This window comes from Diadema antillarum, unplaced genomic scaffold (genome assembly GCF_040938485.1).
Source record: "Diadema antillarum isolate AM-2024a unplaced genomic scaffold, OU_Dant_1.0 seq00000547_RagTag, whole genome shotgun sequence".
Taxonomy (NCBI): domain Eukaryota; kingdom Metazoa; phylum Echinodermata; class Echinoidea; order Diadematoida; family Diadematidae; genus Diadema; species Diadema antillarum.
The window spans coordinates 1,634,865-1,662,234 of NW_027271493.1; the positions used below are offsets into that span (position 1 = coordinate 1,634,865).

Sequence of the window (27,370 nt, forward strand, 5' to 3'; positions counted from 1 at the left end):
AATTCCTAAGTAGTACCTTTTCTTTAAACTAAATCAACTACCTATAGCATCTGTGTGTTTGTATGTGTGTATGTGTGTGTGTGTGTGTGTGTGTGCGCTTTTCGTTTTGATAAGCTGTTACCCATGGGGAAACCTTGAGAAGTCTGTACCAAACTTATTGATATTGCAAATTCTTGTTTAAATTAGAACTCCCTGATGACGGTCTATGGTCAAAGCTTATTAGCGTCTTCATTCGTTTTATTTGCTAATCTGAATGATCCCACTCCTTTTGTCCTTCTTTTCCTCTTGTGTTTTATGCCCTTCTATACTGTATTTCAAAAGGTTTTCCTTTTTTTGATTTTCCCCTTCTTCAAAGTGTTTAAAATACAATACATCATTGGTACGCTAACGCGAAGATCCGATAACAGTAGGGTTAACCCCAAACTCCATCTCCCGATGTATCCCTCTTCATCCAGAGTATCTCATATCCGCCCTGCTCTCCAATACTCTTCACTTTGATCATAATATATATCAACGGTATATTAGCAGCCGCATCAGCATACCCCCGACGAAACCTAATCATATCGGCCACATTGTCCTCCTCGTGCTCGGAGAAGTACCCCTCATCATGTTCCTTCTGTCCCTCCTGCTGGTTAATCATTCCCCGGGATCATTCCCTTCAACACGGATTCCTAAAATATCGCGTCTTGGAGCCGAGCTCATTTAGATCCGCCGCTCTTTTAACCCATCAGGCACCGGGACAATTCTTGCTGCCGAAGTTTAGGTCCTATATTGTCCCCTCCTCGTTGAAACCTTGAGCTCCATGATTAAAGGGATGGTACAGCATTGGTGGGGATGAGGACTGAGCTTGTAAATTTTTGCAAGATACTGAGAAATCACATGAAATCTTACAGAGCGTACCATTGTAAGAGGAATTTAAAATGTACTGATGAAAATAGTAAAAAGTAGACAAAGAGATCCTGATGAAAGGTGGGTCCCACTTTTTATCAAAGTCGTTTGTTTTGGATATCTCAGCCAGTTCAAAACCAATTTTCATCAAATAAATTGAATAAATGTAATTCCCAGTTCAATGATCAGTTAAAGATATAGTGATTCACAGGCGTTTGATAAGTCTGTGACTGAAATTAATGTTGGTGTATGATCAAAGTAAGGCTAAAACAAAACAGAAAACAGTGTATATTCTTATGTTTGAATCATTCACAATGAATAGCAGATATTGTTAGAAATTCATAGCACATCAAGCTACAAAACGTGGTTTGTGAGACTCCTTGGGTTAATTAGCTCCCATGACTCTCGCCTTTCGGGCCAGGGGGATCATGATGGGGAGACAAGTGTGGTGAAGGATGATTTGCGATCCAAAACTTGAACATGGTTGTGATCAGAGAGGAGTACCTGGGGAGATGCACGACGAGGGAACACGACCCCCTGTTCAGGAGTGATTTGCTGTACGACAGGTGTCCACAAACATGAAATATTGTGATCTCCATCCAAGTTATGCAGTGCCGAGTGAAATTATTCGCCTGTGATTTATATGACCCAATGCGCAAGTCCATAGTAATACTATATATGCATGGTTAGCACCGATAACCCCCCTCTACATCCCCCTTCTGCATATAGTATTACTTTGGACTTGCACATGGGTCATATAAATCAAAGGCGAATAATCCCCCCCCCCAAAAAAAAAAAAAGAAAAGAAAAAGAAGCAAAAAAATTATTATCAATTTACATAAAACTGTGCAGGAACAATGCTTTGCAAACTGACTGATTGCATTCATTTTTCATCTGTATTGCTAAAAACAGCTCTTTACCCCTATAGGTCACGTACCCACAAATTTTAAAGAGATGTAGATATTTAAGAGCTGCAATACCATGAACATGGCCGGCGGAACCGTGGGGGCCGTGGGGGCTCGGGCCCCCACACTTTTTGTGCACCATACAAAGGAATAGATAAGGTGTCATCACTTTTTGGCCCCCACACTTTTTCTACACCGGAAGTATGTAAGTGGCTATGTTTTAGATGAGCTGAGAAAATTTTGTTTTGTTTTGTTTTTTTGCTTGTTAGCTCGTGAAACCCGGAAGTGAGCCCCCACACTTATGAAAACGCTCCACCGGCCCTGATGAATACAGCTAATTCTTAATACAGAATAACGAAACATCGTATTTTTTTTTTTAATTCGGCGGCTCGACGGATGATTATTTTGATTGTAATATTAACAGTTGCACACACTTCAAATTACTACTTGTTTCATACTGTTACAGAAAATTCAACCTTAGCTGGTGGCAATGTTTTGCTGGAGACAAGGTTAAGGTAAATTTGAGAGAAACTCTCTTTGGTAAATTCGAAGTGAACTTTCACAGAGAGTCAAACAAACAAACAAGCAAACAAACCAGGAAAGAATTAAGCACGTAGCCAGTGAGACAAGAGCAGTTGGAGTTTGATTGAAATCAGACTAAAGAGAAGAAAGTGACGACATTTTACAACATGATTTTATGAATAGGCGTATGTATATGTGACACATACACCTGTATGGGTTATATACAAACTTATATGTCCCTCCAAAATTATGACAAGATTCGATGATGGTATTGTCATAAATAGCCTGTGTATGACTAGCCCAAACTGATTATTTTTTTTTATCTTTGTTTTCGGCGTTTCGTGAAAACATGACAATTCAATTTGTTTTCATTCGTTATCTGACATTATTAGTTGTCTCTAATATTTGACTTTACCTTCTGTTAGCACAGACATTACACTGAATTGAAGAGAGTTTCCGGACCTGCCTATAACGGTCCAAGGGTGTGCACACAAAACGCGCCAATGCAGTTATACAGATAAATTTGCAGGTAAATCAATAATCGTATGCAATGAACAGTGCATGTCAGACTATTGGGTCTCTACTTGACAGAAAACCCATTTCCTCATATTGGTCAGTTGACCGCTCTTCTCAAATTCAACTTCTCCTTTCTCAATCACAAACTCGAGGAAATGCATTTCTGATATCAAGACTTGCACGCCGGCAATAAAATTCGATTGCCGAAGCATTGAGGTCACCTTACATACACGAACATACACACACAAAAACACTCACACTCAGATACAAACATACACACACGCGCACGAGGGTATAAGCAGGTACGTTTGTTGGTATACGCTTATTACCCTTTATAAACCGTGTACGCGTCGTGCATGCCGTCATAATGCAATCGTTAACACAATTCAAGGGAAGGTCTGGAGCAGCGAAAAACGATTGCCGACAAGTATCTCTAATAGGTTTCTAAGCACAAAGCCATCCGCTGAGCTGCTGTTAACCAAGCAAGCAAAAAGGCACGCCAGCAAAAATAGGCCCATTTGACAAGACCATTGGTTCGATTAGGGCCACAGTGATTATTACTATTATCATTCTGATTATTATTATTAGTATCATCATCATCATCATCATCACCATCATCATCATCATCATCATCGTTTTAATGAATATTATCATCATGTAACTTTGTCATTATAACTATTAATAACATTGCTATTATCATTGTTATTATCAATAATCACTCTTGTTATTTTTGTTGTTAATATTATAATCATTGTCATTGTCATTAGCATTTATCATCGTCATTGTTCGTTTATGTTTTATGAATGTGTCTCCGCTAACATCAAGCTCCTACGATGGAAGAAACATTCTGTTTATTTTCTTTGTCCTTTGTCCAAATTGGTTAGTCTTGATACACCCGCACATTGTACACGTATCACTATGACGAAGAAATACCATCTTCATTCAAAGTTCGTTTGTCACAAAACCTCACAAAGATTGGATAGCATCAGCTAGTTTGAATATGTGGTTGACCGTCAATGACATTACGCAACAATGATGAATACGTGATGAAGTAGAACTCTTGTTTACCAAAATAGAGCAACAACACAATTAACGATCTTACCTTTAATCGAGAAATCGGTTGTTGTATCCTGCAGTGTGTATATAGTGCAGTACATCACAGACATTTAAAGGAGGATGTCGTGAATAGCAAGAGCACTGTGAGAAAGTCATGGGTGGAAATCACAAACGACATGCAGAGTAGCACACAGAAATTTCAGGTGAAACAATTGCATCACCGTTGACTTTACTGTCGGTATAATTGCATTTTTCTTTTGAACGTCACCATAATGAATCTACGCCTTGTCGAGTCAGGTAATTTTGCACGAAGTCTGTGCAGCAATAAATGAGTTAGTCCGCTGCTGTGTTTGAAAACCGGCTTGCTTCGTAGCACAGTAAAGGAAGCCAGACGAACTATCACGGTGCAGCTCGTGATCGGCAGAAAGCGGCGCGCTCTGATATCGTTGTGTCCGCCGATCGACACGCCAAAAGGCGGCGCCCTTTGACGAATTTTGCCCTACCGCCGATGATAATGAATGCTGGGGTGAGAATGAGAAAGGTGCGATGACCCTCCCTCGCGTTACCCAGCCTTCCCTGGTCCCGATCTCTACCGCGAGAGGGTTTTATCTTCTTTTCGCCTCTACTATCGGCGTGCTGTCAGATTTGATCAGGCATTTCCCGCTTCATCTGTTTGACTTTCTGATATGCAAAGTTATTTCCTGAATGAGGTTCATCTGATTGGTGATGCAAAGTTATTATTATTGGCATTGGGAAGGATTGTAGAGGGCCAAAGGAAAGTAAATGAACATCATAATAATATTATATCTCTTTGTTATTGTTTGAATGAGAAAACGTTGATTTGAAGTCAACGCAAACATGACAATGAAATATTCAATCAAACGTGTTATGTTGGAACGATTATATACACTGATTGCTTAGAAACACCGTGTCAGGTATAAAAATGTGTTCTATTATCATCATTTTAGACTATCTGGTTGTCATCGCTATTATCATTATCAATGTGCCTCTTCTTTATCTGTACGTACTCTATCATACATACACAAACATAGAATCATGCTTATTCTTTTTTTTTTTTGGGGGGGGGGGAGGGGGGGGAGGGAGGGGGGTAACAAACAAACGTTTTTCTAAGGTTGCTATATTATAGGCCCCAACATCACCGCCCATAGACAATGTGGCAGTTGATGTGAATTTGATAAAAGGCCTATGGCCTATGCACGATGTTCTACGCTGTTACTAGTTTATTATCCAGACACGTGGGCAAGATGTGATCTGTTTAATGCGCAGGTGCAAAATGTTCCCTTGGCAACATAGACAGAGATTCACAAAAGAGCATAATATAGTATAATAATCTCATTGCTCGACACCACTAGATTACTTGCTATTTGACCACTCCTTTCTCTTTCTTTCTTTCTTTCTTTCGTTTTCATTATTAAAATGCTTTGAGCAACTTGAAAACTGTAAAAATGGAAAAAGAAGAAACAAAGTAGCGATTGTAGTTTGTGATTATCAAGTGATTTTAGGTATATGGTTAAGCATAATATCATACATTTGAATAGATCATTATAGTCGTGCTCAAATGGTTACTAAGAAAAATAGATATCGTATTTGTGTGTGTGTGTGTGTGCATCTCAAAGTTCCCCGTTTCTAGAATTCTTTTTTTTTTTCAAAGGAGCCCCCCCCCCCCCCCCCATTCTCGGGCCAGATCAATATATTTTCTTCTTTTTCTTCCTATTTCTCTTGTTGTTTTGGCTCTTCTTCTTCTTCTTCTTCTTCTTTTTCTTCTTCTTCTTCTTCTTCTTCTTCTTCTTCTTCTTCTTCTTCTTCTTCTTCTTCTTCTTCTTCTTGAGACAGGAGATGGGATAAGAAGGGATGCATTTCCGACCTCTTACCATGAAAAGAGAAATAAAAAGCGGCCAACATATTCACTCAAGTGAAACATAAACATGTACATCCCCTTCCATATTGTGCTGTGTTGGTCCATTAACCGTGTTTTTTTTTTCTTTACCCAATGAAGGTAAAAGATAAGCTCCGCAGTGGGCGAGGGAAGCTCTTCACAAGTTGACTGTGTAGGAGCCGTTACTCTTTGAATCGATAATTTCAGGCAGAGCCCGCCTGATCCTGATCTGACAATCGTCATAGGTCATGGGTCATCGATCACTGCACTCGATCAATCTCGATTATTTATGATGGATGGCGCCACACAAAAACTGCCGTCATCTTGCTTTGCATTTTGACAAAGAAGAATATCGCCGATTAATCCACAGTACCTCTGGTATCGGTTTTGCACAAAAAGGCATTATTTTACGTGGTCCTTGGTGTTTGATTCTATCTCGTCGCCCCTCCAACTTCTCGCAGCACAAAACCCTTGGTTAAAAAATAATTAATCTTTTGCAACATTTGTGCCTTTTCAATATCATGGTTCGCAAAAAGGAAAAGGCCTTCTAGACCCACTCTTGGGACTATCGACAACAAGATTAAACTGCGATCATATCGTACAGCGATAATCCGGTGGTCTTGATTGTGTTTTCATTGCATGTCAAAGATGATAGATTGCAGGTCGATAATTTGCTCAAGAATCGCAGGATTGCAAGGCTGCTTAAATATTTCTTTTCCTTTCGTTTTCTGGAACAGAAAAAAAAAGTTATTTTGTTTTGTTGTTTTGTTTTGTGTTTTTTTTTTGTAGATCACCCTAGTTAGTAAGTGAAAATCGTCAATTTCTTCATTTCACGTGAAACCATAGACTCAACTCAAACAACAAATGTGTACAATGAAACACCCAGAGCGCGTTCATCATCAGTTTTAGATATCATTTTTTTATGAACATTGATTTATTGAACTTCTTCTGGTACATAATTGATATTAGTGACTGAAAAAAAAGTTCAACTAATGTGTGATTTAGATAAGCTGTTCTGCTGAATGCACATCTGCCATTTTATGCATTACCCAAGAACTCTGTTATAGATAGTGAAAAAAATTCCCACTGAAATGCAAATAAAAAGTTCTTCGGAGTGCACAAAATTTAGATATCATTCACCTGATTTCTGTAAATCTATTTCATTTTATTGCTTTGACTTATTTTCTGTTTTGGCATTTTGTCACATTAAACTATGTGACGCTGATTTCGCTGAGTTCATAGACCAGAATAATTAAGTTTGAGTTTAATATCAGTCGTGCTTTACGAAGACTTCGTTACAAAGTCCGAATTTAAGTAGACCCTACTGACTAATACTAATGATGAATAGGGCCTAATAGAAAATATCTATGATGCTTTCCAGTAATTTCTTGACAGCGCCGTTCTCCACAGTATACACGTGCTTTGAGATAATTCAAGCCCTATTTGCAGCCAGTATAGTTGCGAAAAAAAAAGACATTCTTTGCAGAGCATCAAGTTCATCTTTATTTCAATACACTAAAACTGTGTCATGCTTTCTCCGGTGGGGGCGGTGTTTGATTCTGACTAGTGTACAAGTAAAACCAGAAATGTTCGCCTGCATACTATTGTCGCGAATTTCGCTAGGAGCCGAGATTCGGGAACCCCCCCCCCCCCCCCCCCCCCCAAAAAAAAAAAAAAAAAAAAAAAACCAAAAAAGAAGAAGAAGCAAACAAACAAACAAACACACACACATACACTCGTAAACACATTGAATGCCAGTCTCCAATGAGCGAATGTTTCATGCCACGAAAAAGGCCGCCAGCTCCAATTCGCGAAAGTTCCATTGGCAAATAATGTTTCTTGCTAAATTACAGTTTATATTGTTACCCTGTCGATTAGATGAAGACACCTGTGTATCATTTCTTTCTTTCTTCTTTTTTTTTTCCCCGGCTGCTATAAGGGTTACAACTCTGTCAGAGATTTGCAAAAGATCTCGATTTGTTCAGTCATTCTATTAGTACATGCACTCTATAATCAAAACTGAAGACGATAGTGATGCAGTATACAATTTTACCTCATACGATGTGATTTTGTTCATTTATTTTATTAGTATTCTATAATCTAAACTGAAGACGACAATAATACAGTACATTATACCTCACGATAAGGACTTCTGTCCTTTTCACGGTTGTCGAGACTCGATGTCGCGGACGAATTTACCGCGATCGAACTCTGCCATATGACGTGGGAGTTTCCCGGCTCGATCGTCGCGCGACACTCGATCCCCGCATCTGTTTGTTCATTGTCATCTTCAGTTACATTGTACAGGCGGCACGTGTGGAGAATCACCAAACTCACGAGCCGCGTCGCGCTTTAACGAGTGGTATCATTATACATTGGCTTTCTGCACTGAAGTTACGGGCAGAAGCACGAATTGAAGTCGACTGCTAAAACTAGCAAAACAATCGTGACGCAAGACGGGCGATCCGTGACAGTCTTGACAGACTGAGATACTAATGTATCAAAATCGCCGGTAACTTCAGTCAGGAGTGTGTAATCAACCTTCCGAGGTTTCTTGTTTTTTTTTTTCTTCTTTTTTTTTTCTTTTTAACGGGATGAGAGCTGCAAGAAAAATCCTTGGCTTAGGCAATGGTGAGCTAATAATGAAGGAGTAATGCCTAATTGCCATAGAGCACACGTCTATTTACTATTACATGTAACAAGAAGGCCCTACTCTGTATGCCAATGCTACACTGTAATGTTAACATCAGAAAAGTTATCGCCTTGTCTTTCTCTTTCCCTCTCAAGTATGTTTATTGCAAATACAGATACATACATACACACATACATACACACTCCATTACATACATACATAAAAATACATACATGTACATAAAAAAGAAACAAAAGGAAACGTGAGTGCATTATTGTCACTTGATGAACATACATGTACTAATAAAGTACTGTATTTCTAATCTTCGTATACATGTATTACTTTTCTACATTCACTCTTTTTTTTTTCTGTACGTTGTGTTTTGTCTGTCACAATCCACCTGTTCACCCATTTTCCCACAATGGCAACCCTCTCATTTTCTCAAGTATGGATATCTTAATAAAAGTACATTTACCAAATAAATGCAAAGAATGACCTGAAATATATATACAATAATATCAATGAAAAACGATCAAAGAAAATGGATTCCAGATGGAATCCCATTTTCTTTGTACATTTTTCATTTAAATACATTGTATCAGACACACACTCAGACACAGACATACCCCTACACACATGAAAGTAACACTCTTTGTTGATTTCTTGTTGCTGCTTTGACTATCATACATGCAAAATTATCTCCACTTTCTGTACATTAATATTACATGTTGTATGTGACAAGTGATATATAACATACTTTGTATTATGTTACAAGAATTAACTATACCATCATTTTGACGATTGTCTTGCCCATGTATATTGTTTGGAAATCAAAGTAAAACATGAATGAATGAATGAATGTGTGTGCGCGCACGCATGCACTGTTTATTACAAAAGAAGAGGCAGATATTTACAAATCATGTACAGCAGTCATGTATTTACAATATTACAGCTCCATTAAGGGGAGGAACTGAAGCAGTTAAATCCCAGTTGGAAACACAACATTCTCTTCCAGATCCAAATGAACTTGTCATCTCAATTTGAATATTACAATCGATGTAAATATTAGAGGTACTTTACAAGCATTTTTTTCATTAGACTTTTACATTTCTCTTTGTTTTGGGGTTCCAATATTTTTATCAGAATGCAGTATACATTTATACGCATATTTGATATTACAGTGCACTCCCGCTGAAACAACCACCATTAAAAAAAGAAATCTTGTTACAATGATGTAAATTTATAGCTATCGCTGTACCGTGTATACATTATTGTTCGACTATGACAAATTTTGATATACAGAAAGAAAACAGCCAGTCCCGAGAACTTTGCTACGATGTTTATATAAAGGGATTCACCTGTATAATACACGTACAATAGTTCTATTCAATCAGATTTGCTGTACTCTGTAGTCAAAACAGTAATACAAATTAATTAATGGAACAGCAAACAAATCCTTTTACAAGAATGTAGGATTGCTATTGACATTACCTTTCATAAGCATTTGACCCCTTCAGCTCTTTGAGTTAATCATAATGAATGATATGCTCATCGGAAATAGTCTCACTCCTGGCATGTTATTGAAAACAGTTGTATTCAATAATGATACTTTCATTGGTATGTACATCGTAAGAGTTGCAATTCATCCTCAGCTTGCAAAAGCTTTCTCGCTACTTTCCCTATCTTATCATATCAAGAAATATGTAAAAATATAGGTTTTCCCATTCATTTTCAAACTTTTTTCATTCAATTTCACATTTTTTTTTACTTCAATTTCGTCGCGGAATGTCGGGAGTAGATCAATCTTACTTTCAAATTCGTCTTTCGTCGTTCATTTTCAAATAAAGTCCATTCAATTTAGTCATTTGGCATATATTTTCGTCATTTACAGTTCAAATTCGTCAGTCTCACTCGCAGCACTCAAAACAGCAGGATCGATTTCGTCTTTTGTCAATCATTTTCGTTAAATTTTCATTCATATTTGTCTCATATCTCTACCCGGTGTGATTTTCCAGTCATTCATGTATTGTTTTTTTTTTTCTGTAACCGTTCACATTTTACATTCAGGAGTTAACATACACACAAGTGCCCCCCCCCCCCCAACACACACAGAACCACAGATACAGACACACACACAAGCAATCCGAGTACACACTGATACAAGCAGACGTATACCGTTTCGTAAACGAAAACACTGACAAACAATTTCTAGGCAAACATGATTAAAGACAAAATTTAAGTGTAGAATTGTCGCCTGTTTAATGTCAAAGAATGGATTACATAATTATGTTTGCTGCTTTCCAGGGTACAAATTTAAACTTTGCTTCATGCATTAAGATGCGAAAACCTGAACAGTACGAGTTAAAGTTCAAAATGTGACACTGACATACTGTCCTGGGTTATGACTTTTGACTGTCGTTTATCCTTCAATCATTTTAGTTGGCAGTCTTCTTTTTCGTGTGTATTGTTAAAGCAAATGGTTAGGGAATAATGTGTAACTATACAGTTTACGAGAGAAAGCAAAAATGTGTCGCCTTATACATTGTAGTTGGTTCACCATCAAAATAAATAATCGACAAGATCTGACTAATTTGAATGAAAAATGCATGAAATTGCGTGAGCAAAGACGAATTTGATCTTCACATTCTGCGATCCGTCAGCGGGAGGGACGAATTTGAATGACAATTGACGATTCTGAAAGCTATGTCTTCGAAAATGTTTGACGAAAAATGAATTACAATGACAATTGACGAAATTGAAGTTAGGATTTGCGTTCCACCTGCTTCTCGGGATGAAATGGAATAATAAATCTTTGAAATTAAATGACAAAAGTGCAAAAATGGATGGGAAAACCTATAATTAATCTGTCACTGAGTTGATAACTTCACAGATATGGTAATGAGCAGTCTGTGATATCGTCTTGGTGAAATGAATTTCACCAAGTCAAATTTGGACAGTTATTACAATGTACCACCACTGACTTACCTGTAACTGAATTCTAATGTATCCACAGTCTTCATTCAAAGTTGGTCAACCGTTGATAATTACAAAGGTGTACTTATCTACATGAAATCAATCTGAGGGAGAAACTTTTGTGGTAGGCGACTTCGTTTCTCCCCCTTCACTCTTCTATCTCCATGATTTTTCAACCTTCAATGTCTCCCTCTCCCAACCCCCTTCTACTTCATCTTTCTCCTCCCAGCAATATTCAATCTTTTACTTGATTTTCACTCTATTCTCCCTCACGAATCTCTCTACCCTTTTCTCCCGTCTCCACCAATGCAACTTCAACTTCACTGTTGCCCCTCACTTGTCACTATTTGCCTTCCTTACATTTTCCCGATATTGCTTTCCTCCTCAACTCAAGTCTCCTCTTTCTAGGCTCTTCCTTTGTCAAGCCATAACCCCTAGAAGGACTACATACACATGGTGCTACCACAAACCTTTCTTTTCCTCATTTACTTCACCATGCAATCCTTCAAGCAACACATGAAATCAATCTGTTGGTAGACAATTTCTGTGGCTGACATAGTCTAAGCCTGTATGGAATGGACGTTGATATGAATTCCTTAAGGTCGTTATAAAATACCCTCTTAACCCTGTAAAGCCCAAAGGGGGGGGGGGGGCACAATGTGCCCCCCCCCCCCACCAGATTTTCATTTGCCACTCCTTTGCCCTTTATCCGATTTCAACCAAATTTGGTGACTTTTCCTAAAATCTTATTGCGAACATTTTGATATATAATTTAGCTATATTTGATGCTGCTGGTTGCCATGGCAACCATAAACTGACAACCATGTCAGTCAGATTTTGCTTCTTTTTTCTGTTCCCATTTTATTTAACAGCATTACAGTGGATGAAATGGGTGTTTCTTGGCTGAAATTTGTTGAAGGAGCAAAATTTGAATTATGGTCCTGGAAAGTTTTTCTTATTATTTCCTTTGTTTTTATGTGACAAAGGCATACAACAATAGATATAATAGAGATAATTGAAAACAATAATACTTTCTAAAGATTGCCCTTCTATTTTGTGTTATTTTGATTCCCTCATCCAAGCTATGCCTCTAATATCATTAGCTTATCATATTTTCAATTTGCAATCTTGAAATTCCACTATTATGCAAAAATGAAATGTCATAACTGTACATGTACCCATCCCAAACATTTCATCTCAGGTCTCATAATGTATTACTATGTTGACACGAATAGCGCCCCCATGTGGTGACCTTGAGAAATTTCAACCATAACAAATAAGATTCCACTTGCTTATCATTTGTGACAAATATGAAAATGATTCGTCTATAATAAGACATATATAATGGGGATAAAGAAATTATGCAGTTAAATCATGTTTTTTATAGCATATTTCCTATGTATTTCTTTATATTATGGAAAATAGCGCCCTCCATGGGTGACCTTGAGAAAATTCAAATGTACGATCGTGTAGAGTATGAGGTACTCTACCCATGTGCCAAATATGATGATGATACATCAAATAATACAAAAGTTATATGGGGGGGGGGGCGCAAAATGTGCCCCCCCCCCCCCCCCCCCCCCCCCCCCCCCTTGGGCCTGCGAGGGGTCAAAATAGCTTGGGCTTAATAGGGTTCAAAGATCAGTTTAATATGCATTGTTTTCTATACATTTCGACAATTTTCATAATACCCGTCAACAGTTGTCAAGGTACCCTCATTACCATAAAGTCAGTCAGCATAGAATGACAAGGTGAATGCTTTGAGAAAAGAAACCCGAGGTACTTTGTACATTGTATTGGCAACTGAAGACAAAACAAAATGCAGGACTGCCAAGATTCAGACAATACATTGGTATTAGGGAGGCAAACTGCATGAAGGCGACCACTAGCTGCTTTAGACAGGTGGCACTGCCATCTATGCAAAGTATTATTTCTTGAGCATTCAGCAGTAATCTGTATAAAATTAACCAGCTGTAAACTTAGCTAGCCCACTTGAGTTTCCCAACGGGTCTTCGTCCAACAGGAAGGGCTCTCGTGACACAATCCTGATTCTATTCTTCATTGGCCATTGGTTTGCAGATATCCATCTGTCTATCTTGTCTGCGATGATCAGCAATAGAAGCACTCCATCAGCCATGGTACAGGGGTAATAATGCTTCCAATCTTCCGTAGCGTGTAGTGGCTACATAGAGGAGGTGACCTTTAACCCGTTGAGGACAGACTGCTTTTGCTATAACAGGCATTTCCCATAGGCACCTCCCCAATATTCTCAGGACTCGTCTTCAATGGGTTAAGACAGGTTTGACTACACATAAGGGTGATTGCAATACTAGTTTAATACACCAGTTAACTCTTTATGTGCCATGGTGGAAACCCCCTGTGTGCCACGTTATTCTGAGACATGAAGGCAGTCATGCTTTGAGAAAGATTTCTGTTTTTCCAATTTGTGTAACTTCTACAAATTTCTGTTAAGATGGGCATAATAGTAGGCAAGGTTAAAGAGGAATGCCATGCTTTGTTTCGATATAAATTGTATGACAACCCTATTTTCTATTTTTCTTTTGAATGACCAAATGCTACATTACTGTAAAGGCAAGACTTTTGCACATAAAACCGTGACAGAAACTTACAATGTACGAGCAAATCTAGTTGGGAACATCACTTGATAGTCGATCACCACATAGAATGCAAGCCGTATATGAGAGGAACAAAAGCACGAGAAACGCTTTCATTGTGCCACGGGATTAGCAGTAATTAGCGGTTTATCGATCGGTCTTGGCGGCTTTGTTTGTTGAGCAGAATATGCGAAGTTGGCACGCCGTCGACTGAGTCGGACGTGCGAACGTGGCACATAAAGAGTTAAGGCCGTCAGCTCCAATTCGCGAAATTTTCAGGCCGCGAATATATCATGTTTTACAGTACCCTAACCTGTTGAGGACGAGTCCCGAGAATACTCGGGCAAGCGTCTATGGGAAATGCATGTTGTAGCAAAATAAAACCACCCTCAACAGGTTAAACTCTTCACATACACTTGTACAATGTACGTCTTCAAGGCACTTTAATACAGTCAACAGGACAGCCCTGTTAGGGAGACCATAGGGGCAGCTAAATTCAATCAGCAATGCACAGCAAAATGGCAATGCTGTCACATCAGAAGATTTGACTTGTCTTTTCGCTCAATGACCTCTGTCAACGGGACTGAGACTTGATCTTGTCCAATAGGACCTCCATCTGAAACTTCATCAAGGGCTGCCCCTTTGCTGTCCGCTTGCTCATCTTGTGGTGGCGCTCTGCCTTACTCTGCCGGTATTTCTCCAGGGCCTTGGTCCGTTCTTCTTGTTGCCGCCTTAGAGTCTGGGGGATTACAGTGTAACAAATAAAAAAAGATAACAAATGAAAGACAAACAAAATTACAAATATGTCTTTAAAAAATGTTCTCTCTGAGTCACAATCTCTTTTTTTTCTCATCTTAAGCATTGATCAGGTACTTAATTGTACAAAGCAAGTAAGATTACTCGATGAGGATGGATTGATTTTGCCATAACACATATTTCCCAGAGACACCTGCCCGAGTATTCTCGGAACTCGTCTTCAACAGGGTAAGACCTAAACATGGCATGAAATTTTTACAAAGACAAACACATTCAATTAGAATGGACCAACATGAACTGCATGAATGAAGTGGAACATTTGTGGCGATGAGATGTTTGAAAAGACAAAAAAAAGAGAAAATGATAAGATCAGGCGTTATACAAAATGTACTGGTATGCCTTTACAATGAGAGAGAGAAAAAAAGGAGACATACATGTACATTTGTATATTTATAAACACATTGATCACACTCCTTAATTTATTTGGCAGGATGTGGCATACCACAAAATATACAAACTGTTGCTTTCTCAAGAAAACTTCTCCCCACAGGGACAAGAATGGGACTAAATTAGTGTCTACATAAGTCACAAGAGCTGAGTGTAGCCCACTACAGGTGAATGTACGTGAGCCTAACGTAAAGAACTCATTGCATACCAAACACTTGTCATTTTATATTGCAGCCCCTGGAAAGGGAAAGAAAGCTCTGCATGGTAGCTACAAATACATTCTGGTTTAATATTTGAAGGATACCTCTAGCCTCATCTGATCAGCCTTCTTCTTTCGGTTGAACTCATCTTGAGCTTTGCTGAACCGGCTCTTGCCATTTTTCTTGCCTCCTCTTTTCTTATACCCCCTTCTGTTTTCTGCACCACCACTGTTCGGCATTTCCTCTGATTCTACAGTCGTCGCACGCACACGTTCTTTCCCCAAAGACGTCCCTTCCTTTGATTCTGGCACCTCTGCTTCTGTCACCTCATTTCCATCAGGGAATTCATCGACTTCTCTTCCTGCTTTTCCATCATGTAGTCTGCTAGGATGAAATAACTGAATTTCATTCGTGTCGACTTTTCCACCTCCTCCTCCAGAAGTTGTCCTCTCTGCTTGCAGCTTATGTTTCCTTCTTATCTTCTGATACTTGTTGATGAATTTTCTTTTCCGTTTGTCAGCGTAGCCTTGACCTGTTGGGAAATGAAAAGCAAGACCTTAGTTAAAAGGTTGGTATAGTTTTGAACATGCAAACCTAAGAAAAGGTGGGACTCACCTTTTAATGCCATGGGATCACGTTGTTTCGTTTTGTTTTTGGATATCTCTGCCATTTCAAAACCGATTTTCATAATAAACTTTGAATTCCTCTTAGAATTGTATGCTCTTTAACCCGTTGAGGACGGACTGATTTTACTACAACACATGTATACATGTACATGTATTTCCCATAGACACCTGCCCGAGTATACCATACTCAGGACTTGTCTTCAACGGGTTAATATTTCATAATGTGTTTTTTTAATATCTCGCAAAAAAGTTAACCCGTTTTGAGGACAGACTGATTTTGCTACAACACGCATTTCCCATAGACACCTGCCCGAGTAGACCACGTCTATACTCAAAGACTTGTCCTCAACGCCAACGGGTTAAAAGCCGAATCCTCATCTCAGTCTATACCATTCATCTATATTTTCCCACTACAGTATTGATATAGGAGAAGGGCACATACACACGTCACACCATCAATGGAAAAATAGGACCACATATGTTATACCAACTGAGATTCGTTTAACGTTTGGATCAGCCTTCACAATCATGGTGTAATACCCCTGTTCTAAACAGACCTCATTGTAATAGATATATATATATATATGGGCAATTCCGCGGTTAGTAACGTTACATTTGAACAAATTCAGATATTTGTTTTTACTACTAAATTACCATTTATTCATTTCAAGTCAAAATTATGTCAAAAACATGTTCATCCTTCCCAGGTTTATGATACAGAAAAGAACGAATACAATCCATGAAATATTAGAATTGCTGTGGCAACTTAAAGGGCAGGTTAGTAACGTTACGAAAAAAGGACATGACAAAAAAATCAATGTCTTGTAACAAAAAGTGTGCAAAAATTCAAGTCACTTCAAACAAAGTGTTGCATTAATTTTAATTATTGCATCATGACAAATGTTCACACAATTTTTTCTAGCAGTTCGACCAATTACTTTTTAGCTAGACCCCCAAAAGCATGGTTAGTAACGTTACGGTTAGTAACGTTACATTTGTCCGGAGTAATTCCGCAGGTCATTTCACCCTTTTGTAATTGACAAAATGTCACATGACTTCTGGAGTATTTAAATGTATTCATCTTTTACCCATTAGCAAAACTTTGAGGAAAAAATTTCAAAGGAACCCACTGTAATTTGCATTTAAGTGAATTTCAGCATCCCCAGTCCCACATGTACATTTTAAATGATGGTTTTAGATCTCGCGAAATCAATAAATACGAAAAATAAAATGTACTGAATTTGAAAGACCTTAATGATTGGTGAACATCCATGGCATTAGTTGGTACCTAAATTAAAGAGTAAGATAAAGAGGCACATTTCTTTTATCCATGTCATGTCCACCTAACTGCGGAATTGCCCATATATATATATATATATATAATAAATGCATCATCTAACTGAACGGTCAGAAAGTGACTCCATAGCATCATGACTTAAGCACGATCCTTCTTTATTGTTAAGTCAAAATTTAACTCTAATATTATTACAACAGCGTAAAATTAATTTGGTGAAATCTGGATCGCCTAGATCACCTAGACACTATATACGATTATAGAGGGTCTAGTTATGCACTCACAATTTCAACATACCTTCCTCGACACTTCCAATGACCTTCTTATGTATGGCGGAGGGACGCCGTGAGGCAAGGAACCTAACTTGACTCTTCTTCGTGGATGAGGATCGCATAGCCATGATCGAGATGGTGGTGATTGTCACTGTGCAGTTCCGCAGCTAGCAGACCATGAACACAGCAGAGTGATGAGACAGGTTTCACTGAATTGCAGTGTGTGCGCTAGCATCAGAAAGTGTCGGCCCAAAGTGTCGACCGCCTGCAAAAAGAAATCATAGAGTAGACCTAGATCCAGTAATATAGTCTAAAAAACTTGAGTTAGATCGCTCGAAATACATGTAGTAATAACCCTACGTACAGTACCTACAGTGCAGTGCAGTGTTGTTTACGTCTCTCGCTCGACGTAATACAGCTCAGTTGCACAGCACAGGTGCACAAGCAGAACACATGTCAATCTACTAGCACGTCAAATCTTTTCGTCAACTTACCTACAAAGAAAAAAATGTGATAACATTTTAAATTTCCTTTCATAAACATGATTATAAATGTTTTTATGATTAAAATCTATTTTGTTTAGTAATTGGACAATAACTTGAATTATTTACTAGCATTAAAAAAATTTAAGACAGAAGAATAAGTGAACGAGGCACAATATGGCTCCTCCCTGAGACTCATGAAAGAGTTAGGAAGCTTGGAAGGCCGTTGAATCGAATTTCGGCGAAATTTGATATGTGGGCTTATAACTGAAGGTTTATTTTGACCTAGGAATTTAAGTAGATTGAATCAGAATAAAATGAAGGTGGTGTTAATGGTGGCAGAAAAGCCTCAGCTGGCACAATCGCTGGCCAAAATATTATCTTATGGAAGTCTCAAATCACGTCGGGGATTTAATGGAGCGTGTTCTGTCCATGAGTACACGGGAACCTTCCGGGGACAGCAAGCTAGCTTCAAGGTAAGTACAGCAGCAGTGGCGCACCTCGAGTTGAGGTCAACGACAACGACAGGTCAACGTCGTTGTTTTGTACAACTATGTGTGTTAAATTTTATAGATTGTTGGGAGTTGGATATTCGTATCACTATCAGGATACATGCACTTCTTAAAGTTCTTGTGACTTGTTACAAAGTGAGTGTATATTCTAGAATAGATTTAACTAAATTTACATGTAAAATCTTACTCACAATTTGTAACTGTTAAGTTATCATGTTAATTCATGATAATTTCATGATTGTAAATTAGGTAGAAACGCGGTCTAACGTTAGATCTAAACATGGGAAAATATAGTCTTTATGTAGGCGCCTAACAATGGTAAATTTGATCTTGTTACATGTTTCTTGACATGACCATGCATTGTCTGATGTATACAAGAAATGCTAGGCCTAAATCAAATTTACACGTACACATATCACATATTACAAGCTGCTGATACGTCCCTGGCATGGCAGTATTTTAAATGACACAATGTGTGCCACACAACTTCAGTGTCTGTGTCTGGTTCAGTAGTGGACTAGTATAGACCCTAGAGTCTAGTGGTTCTACTTCTACAGCACTGTGAAAAAGTACTGGGTAAAATCTTACAATGTTCCGCCCTACCGGGTATGATTGGACTTGACACCCCACCCACTGGCACTGATCATGACAGATGAGTTACTAGTACTACTTAGACAGTTATTGAGTTAACTCAACAAATGGAAGTAGAATTATAAATATTGTTGCTTTATCAATGAAACAGTCACTGTTCTCACCATAAGTTAAAACTAGCAGAGACAGGGAACAATTTTCCTGACACCATATACAATATCAGTATGTTAATTTGTAGCACTTTGCTATGTGTATGCATTTGATTGAATAATTAAATGACTGCTATTTCAAAATGTCTTCTTTTTTTTTGCAGTTTGTACAAATATCTAGTGATAGCATTTTGTTCAAAATATTTGTCCAATAACTGAAATTAATATTTAATTCTAAGAAGTAAAATTATTCCCAGAAAGATCCAACTTTGATTTCTTTATGCTTCTTCTACTTCTTGCTTATGTTTTCATGACAGATGACATCTGTCTGTGGCCATGTCAACGGACTCGACTTCCATCCTCGCTTCAACAATTGGGACAAAGTTGACCCTGTGAGTGGAGCAGCTGAAGTTTGTTTACTAAACTAATTAACCTTTTGAGGATGAGTCCCAAGTATACTTGGGCAGGTGTCTATGGGAAATGATGTTATAGCAAAATCAACCTGTCCTCATCCATGGGTTAAAGATTCTAGTCTATATCGGGGTTGAATGGAGAGGAGGGTTCTATGGGAAAGCTCTCCAGTTTGACACAGTTTGATGAAGTAGTCGATCACCCTTATTTTATATTTTCCTTCTGACAGCATGAAGTAGAAACATTCAGAATTCAGTTTCTTCTTCTTTTTTTGCAGATATTTCATTTTTTTGTTTTAATCTCAGTGGATGATGCCTCTGATGAGCATATCATGTAGCAACATGGCAGCAATGTGTAATTTAAGAGAAGTTGAAAAGAGGGTATCCCCACCTCATGTAATCTACCATTAATAATCTGATAATCTGTGATGTCTCCTCCTACCGTTCTGATGATTTTTTTTTATTTCGAAGATATAATTTATGTGTTCACACAGATATTTTTGTTGTTGTTGTTGCAAAAGTGAGCCACAGTTTGTAAGATAGCTGCCAGGAAAATGCTTTCAAATACTGTAGTTCTCGTTAATGTAGTCCTTTTTCATGTTTCCCGATGTACAGAATGGAAGGTACGTAGCTATTCACCTTCAAGCATTTTGTGTGTGTGTGTGTGTGTGTGTGTGTGTGTGTGTGTGTGTGTAAATGGTCATCTGTTGTCCTTGTTGTCTGTTCTCTGTAATCTGAATTTTGTCTGATAGATACGTGTAACAGTTTTACTCCTCTTGTTTACTCTTGTATCAATGGACTGGTAGTCTGAACTGTTCGGTGCCATCACGGAGAAGAAAGAGGCTAACCCAAACCTCAACATGCCAAAGTTTCTTGCGCAGGAGGTAAGATGGATAGGGAAAGGCAGATACGTGTATTTACCAGCAACATTGTTGGTAGAGTAGAATCTACCTGTAGGGCTATCAGCAGGTCTTTTCTTTTTCCTGTACTTCAATTCTTTGAAAGAATTTGAATGAGATTATACACTGTAGCCGCATTTCAAGTGCCAATAAAGTACTTACCAATATCATCATGTAAGCAAAGTTAGTTGTTCAAGTTAATTACTTCATTCATATTTTTGTTGCATTTTGGGGAGGAACAATAACCTGTTGGGGACGAGTCCCGAATATACTTGGGCAAGTGTCTATGGGAAATGTGTGTTGTAGCAAAATCAGCCCATCTTCAATGGGTTAAGCAAATTTGAGTTTATCATTCTGCATCTTTACAATTTCTCTACCTTTCTGACTGCCCATTTATCTCTTTATGTGCCACATTCACACACCTGACTCAGTCGACGGCGTGCCAATTTCGCACAAATCCACCCAAACTGATCGATAAATTGCCAAATTCCACAGCTTCACTCGTGATTACATCCTCTAACATGTAGCTTGCATAGTGTGGTGGTTGAATATCATTGTGTACCTTATTTGATTTTCATGTAAATTCTAACTTTCTGTCACTGTTTTCTGTGCAGTAGTAATGCAAGGACAATAATGTAGCTAATGATCCTTTAAAAGAAAAATAATCAAAGATTTGTCATAAAATTTACATCATAGCAAAGCTTGGAATTTTATGTTCAACCTCGCTCATTTCATTTCCAGCATAACAAAAATCTATGAAAGGTTACACAGATTTGAAAAAAACAATGTTTTCCTATAGCATGCCTGCATTGCAGTGTTAGGAGAGTATGGCACACAGTGGAGTTTACACTGTGGCGCATAAAGAGGTAAAGTCTACTTGCAAAATAACAATAGAAATAAAAGTAAAGGTCATAAAAGACTAACAAGACTATTGAAAGAAAAAGAAAAAGGAAGGGGGAGGACACAAATACCATGGTATCAAGTGTGGAAGAAGGAGATGTGAGTGATCAAAAACTTGCTGTGGACTCGTCAAGTTTGGCTTGATTGCATGGATGTATATGTCTGTGAACTGGTTCTCATTGGCGGTAGGGTAATAGAAATCACACTCTCTTCACTACCATACAGGGCAGAGGGTGTGACTACCTCGTACTGTGGCTGGATTGTGACAAAGAAGGAGAGAATATATGCTTCGAGGTCATCAACTACGTACAGCCAATGATGAGTAGATCCTCAGGTAGAGATCAGGTAAGGGCTTATTTTACCATCGCTGACCTTCCTTTGGGCTAGTTTACTCCACATAAATGTAAAGTAGCTGGCTGTGCCCATTGAATTTCTCTGGTGCAGAAGCTTTCTGCCAGCAGTTCCTCTTGGAACATGGATAAAAATTAAAAAGGCAAAGTGTGCTTTCCTCACCCCTAGAGTAAGTATGTCCTGATTGTTCAGTGCTACATGTGGATTTGAGACAGAAAAAAGCCCGCCTGTACGAACACCGATGAATTCACACACCTCTCCAGCTAGAAAGTGTCCAGTTACTTGGCTGTCAAGCACACTGACCGAGTTGTAGTTGGGGCTACATGCTCTTGTGCTTGTGAATTTCATCTGGCTTAACCTGTTACGTGCGTTGTGTACTGCTTGGCATCGTAAGCCCCATGTACACATTGTTCAAAGTCTCTGACACAGGAAGGGTTAATCAACTCTCAGTCTGAAGCAGGGGGGGGGGGGTGGGAATAATATGTTCAGTGCTGATGATATGCTGTACTATCTGCATTGGATCTCCAGGAGTTGAGTGGGTGACCAAGGAGGTTAAGGTTCTCTGAAAGGGTTGTAAGATGTCAACTATCTTGTGTCATTTCCTTATTGCAATGAAGCAGAATTTCATATCCATGTACTCGTATCAAGGAGGTTCGAGAGATGGAGTTACAACTGACTATAATTATTCAATCAGCTGTCAGTTTTCTATGGATGGACAAAAGAATTCCACAGGTGCATTTGTGCCTTTGATGTTCGATGCTTGAAGCCGCCATCTTTCTGAGCAATCTGAAGATTCATTTTTAACGCTAACATAATATCGGGTATATGCTGCTCGTTTATATATCAAATGCAATGAAATTTCACCTAATGATAAAGCATATAAAACAAAAGTCAATTCCGTTCAAAAATATTTGCAAAAGTGTAAATCTGAGCTGTATTTTGTGAAAGTGTTTGAAATTTTACCCTCATGGAAAGCCGGTTTTATCACTTTTCTCCTTATTTCCGCCAAGTGAAACTAATATGGTATCATCTTCAAGTATAGTTCTTTACAAATTAATATGTCAGATTAGCGTACAGACACGTACAGTCGAGTAATTTTGATATTTATTTCAGCAATATTTGAGCAATTTCTATTCGCGCACCCCCGTGCCTTTACCGTTGTCTACCGCCCATCGTTTGTAAGTAGGGATAGCAAAAAGTAATTACCATCACAAAGACATATCTACCTTGGAACGTGGCTGGTGATTATGCAATGAGACACGAGTCAATTGTCTTCGCATCTGAGCGGCAGATCCAGTTTGACACATACTTCAAATATTTTTGAGTGGCGGCTTCGAGCATGGGATCAAAGCGAATAAGACTGTTTTGACTCCATTTCTCGAACCTCCTTGCTTGTATTATATGATAGGTCCATGTCGGCAGTTACTCAAGATATTGAAATCTTTCCGTGCTCATCTTGACAGGTGATCTTCCGCGCCAAGTTCAGCGCCATCACGGACACCGATATCCGGCGAGCCATGAACACACTGGTCGAGCCTAACAAGAACGAGGCCATGTCGGTGGACGCCAGACAGGAACTAGACTTGAGGATTGGCTGTGCCTTCACTCGCTTCCAGACGAAGTATTTTCAGGTTGGGATCAGACAAAAATTCAGCCATCATACAAATTCAACATGAGATGTAACCAGAGACTCTGAAAGCCTGATAGAGTTTTCAAATATCCATGTCCTGATTCTCCAGATCCTAAGCTTCTACAGTGCACTTCTGTTATAACGAACACAGTTATAACAGAATTTTTTTGCACCAAAATAAAAGTTCAGGTTCTTGATTTTTATCTATGTACATGCTTTATCTCTTTGGTTATTCTGATTTTAGTTATAGCAAGACAATACAGCCAGTCCTGAGGACTTTATCATAACAAGAGTTGCCGGTATCTCCCAACAAAAAAAACGCCATAGAAATTGTAGAAAAGCTGGCCACTAGATGAACTTAGTTTGGGGGAAAGTGTGTTGCGGACTCCAGATGCAATCAAACCTACAGATGATCAGATTGTTACATACAACACTGTACAAGGGGACAAAAGACCTTGGCATTGCATATCAGAAGAAACTCAGTTTCACGATTAATGTTGATCTTCAGCTGTTGAAATTCAGCCGAGAGGTATTTGATAAATAAAACTTGCAATTTTTGAAGAATCCTCCATTCCCCCCCCCCCCCCCCACACACACACACACACAGTCATCAAAGGGTAGCAACCTTGCACATTTTGCTTGTAATATGAATGACTGTTTGGACAGCAGAATGTCTCACTGAGGTAAAACAATTGCCAGGCTTGTGTAGATTTATTTCATTTTGTCTTTTTGATGCCACCTTGAGAACTCTTGGTGTAATAAAACTATTCCAAATAGTACACATTGCGTACAATTTATCTGCCGACCTTTCCCAATCAGCAGGAACACTCTTATTTCTTTAGTAGGAGGAGGCATTATTCAACCTTGTGTTTCCATTTTTGTCAAATTCTGATAAATAGTAATGTTTGGGAGATGGGTGAAAATTCCTGTTTTTGCATTGATTTCTCCAAGTTACTCCTGTTTCCTGAAGTTTAGAATTGGCAAGCAAGATATTGATATTGAGGAGAGGGGTTGATTTGTTCCTTTAGATGTTCAGGTGTACCATTTGTGACCCGCTACAACAAAATGATCCTAAAGTCGGGGGAGGTCGATTATTTGAAAATTGCATGATATAATCCCCTAATCTTTCTGCTTTAAATTGATACATAATACATTTTATAAAAATAATCGGCTGCGGAGATATCAATGTCTAAAAGAGAGCATGTCGAGACATCTGGAAAATCACTGTTTCGAGAAAAGCGCCCGAAAAGTCTTCCTTCGACGCAATCGCAATCAAGGGACACACAAGTCAGTTTTCACCTCTGGACAATAGAAGGTAAGCCCTAGCAACCCCCAAAGAGTTCATTCAAGCACATCAGCGTCGGCGGTCTCCTCACCAACCAATCAATGACCAGGATGTGAGAAGCGGCTGAGCATAGCGCACCCCGCCCGCACGCACCAGTCGACCATGCGACTGGGCAGTGTGCGAGCTTCACGCTTCGGTTAGCAGCAAGCAGCAAACTGACCAATGAGATCACTCTGGTCGTTGTTAGGGGCGGAACCTATCTGTGGCGCTCAATCCAAATTTTCGAACCAGTTTCTGCTTCGTTGAAACGCCAAAAAAACATGGCTCAGAAAAACGCTATTTTTTGGTCTTTCCTTTGATCATTTTGCTTCAAAATTTCGACAGATGATAGAAGACATGTTAGACTCCAATAATATATCAAAATTAGAAAATCGTAAGTTTTGACCAATTTTAATGCTCTGACTTCAAACTCGATTTTCACGGCTTCGACCGTGCGCGACTTTAGGACCTTTTTGTTGTAGCGGGTCACATTTGTTCACTATATCCTTTTTTAATGGCCAACACTGTATTTCTTGTTTTATTCCAGGGAAAATATGGAGACCTGGACAGCACTCTGATATCCTTTGGTCCGTGCCAAACTCCAACGCTGGGTTTCTGCGTGGACAGACACGACAAGATCCAGTCCTTCAAGCCAGAGCCGTTCTGGGTCATCCAGATTCAGGTTGGTCCAAAATCCTATTAATGAAGATTGCCTCACACATGAGAGTTCTGCTAAACCCTACTTGTGCTGGGGACTTTGGACAGTGTGTACACTGCTATGGAGTTTACTGTGCCAATCAGCACTCAGAGCACACAAAGAGTGTAGACTATTTGTGAGAAAATATAAGAAGGTGGAGGATACTACAGCCCGGCTTCCGTATGGTAAATAACTGGCCAGTAGAAAGACGAGTTTAACCTGTTAAGGATGGGTCCCGCGTATACTCCGGCAGGTATCTATGGGAAATGCGTGTTGTAGCAAAATCAGTCCGCCCTCACTGGGCTCATTGCAATCATTATAGGTCCACCTGTCCACTGCTCTGGACAGGTTTCCTCTATAAAGCAAGATTTAGGTGTACCTGGACAAAGTAAATCCTCAGATGCACATTTGATTTCAGGTGAATTACTTTGAATCTCTGAAGGTTGCAAAACCTGGTCAGTATTTTGCCATCAGAGGATAGGTCATTTATTTCCTCTGTTTGATGGATCAAATTTTTGTCTTGTGCTATGCAAGTAGGAGGCTTTGACATACTGAGATAAGAAAGGAAACATTAGATGAATATGCCTAAAATGACTTTTGTACATGGCAAACACATCAGGTGATCATTTGTGAATCTTGCATCTGATTTGAAAGTTAGAAAAGATGTAAGACCATACATTGCAGGCTTTTTGGAAGTCTAAATTGTTGTTTTTGCCGTTAAGGCAACATGGTGCATCCTTGTGAAACATTTTTCTGTCGGCCAACATTAAACTGTTGAGACACATATTCTTTTAATGGGACTTTGTTCTGATTTTTTGTGATGCAGACTTTTTTGACATGTCATTTCAATCATCTCATTATAGTAAATAGGTAGAGTAAAATTTTTGTTGTGATTGGTTGGATTGCATCACGTGATTGTTGAAAAACTTTGGGTATAGTGAACAGTCGTGCCACTATACCGAACACTTACAGCGCGCCTACGCTTTATGTACGCACAGATTTGCGCAGTGAGGGACGTAGTAGGACAAGGCCGAGCATTTCAACGTATGCGCGCGTAGCGCACTGGATGCAGAATGTAGCAGTTTATTATACGCGAGTCTGCTCTGTGCAATACGCATACGCGGCTGTACTATATAGCGTCGCGCTGTACGTGAGCAAGGTTGCGGTTACGGTGAGTCTAATGTTAGATCTAGGGCCTAGACCTACGGAAAATACATGCAGATCGAGGGACCTATTTACTATAACAATTAGGGCATGTTCTATTGATGCGCCAGTAGAACTCCAAATACTATTAAAACTTATCCCTCATGCAGTTCTATTCACCTCGGCCTGCGGCCTCAGTGAAACAAAACAGCACTCGGGATAATTTAGTAATTGTCGTTCTACAATCCAGTATAGTGCACCATAGAGCATGCCCTATTTGTATAATAGTATTGTGGGAAGTTTGACAAATTCACAGTCTACTGCTGATTGTATATTTCTAACACACTCTAGTGGTGTGGCATCTGTCAAATAGGCATCAAACTGAGGCGGCCATTGTAAGGATCCCCAAATTCCTTTGAGAACCAACGTTTCATTTCCATCTGAAACTCTCTACGTGTATGTACATTATACCATGTTCCCATGCCCGACTCAGTTGACAGTGTACCAAGTTCACATATTCTGCTCAAACACACAAACTCGCCAAAACTGATTGATAAATCACCAAATGCCCAGGTACATTGAAAGTTTTTCTTGCGATTCCAATCCTGTCACGTGTAGCTTCCATACTTTATTTGGCTATTGTCTATCAAGTGGTATTCCTAAGTGGATTCTCTAGGAAATTC

The 27,370-nt window shown here is 39.0% G+C and overlaps 2 protein-coding genes across 2 annotated transcripts in view; one reads left to right on the top strand and one right to left on the bottom strand.

The window, feature by feature from the left end:
• Positions 1–14,578: 14,578 nt before the first annotated feature.
• On the bottom strand, positions 14,579–17,949 carry LOC139734796 (uncharacterized). Its single transcript, XM_071645583.1, has 3 exons — positions 17,625–17,949; positions 15,512–15,939; positions 14,579–14,743 (listed from the first exon to the last, which is right to left on the bottom strand). The coding sequence occupies exons 1-3, from the start codon at positions 17,725–17,727 to the stop codon at positions 14,579–14,581; spliced, it is 696 nt and encodes a 231-aa protein (XP_071501684.1). The 5' UTR covers positions 17,728–17,949.
• Positions 17,950–18,281: 332 nt separating this feature from the next.
• LOC139734797 (DNA topoisomerase 3-beta-1-like) overlaps positions 18,282–27,370 on the top strand; it is a 41,131-nt gene continuing 32,042 nt past the window's right edge. Inside the window, exons 1-6 of the mRNA XM_071645584.1 lie at positions 18,282–18,557; positions 19,651–19,725; positions 20,550–20,627; positions 21,768–21,887; positions 23,357–23,524; positions 25,395–25,529. Coding sequence (XP_071501685.1) covers positions 18,399–18,557; positions 19,651–19,725; positions 20,550–20,627; positions 21,768–21,887; positions 23,357–23,524; positions 25,395–25,529 — 735 coding nt within the window. The 5' untranslated portion in view covers positions 18,282–18,398. The remainder of the gene's footprint in view (positions 18,558–19,650; positions 19,726–20,549; positions 20,628–21,767; positions 21,888–23,356; positions 23,525–25,394; positions 25,530–27,370) is intronic.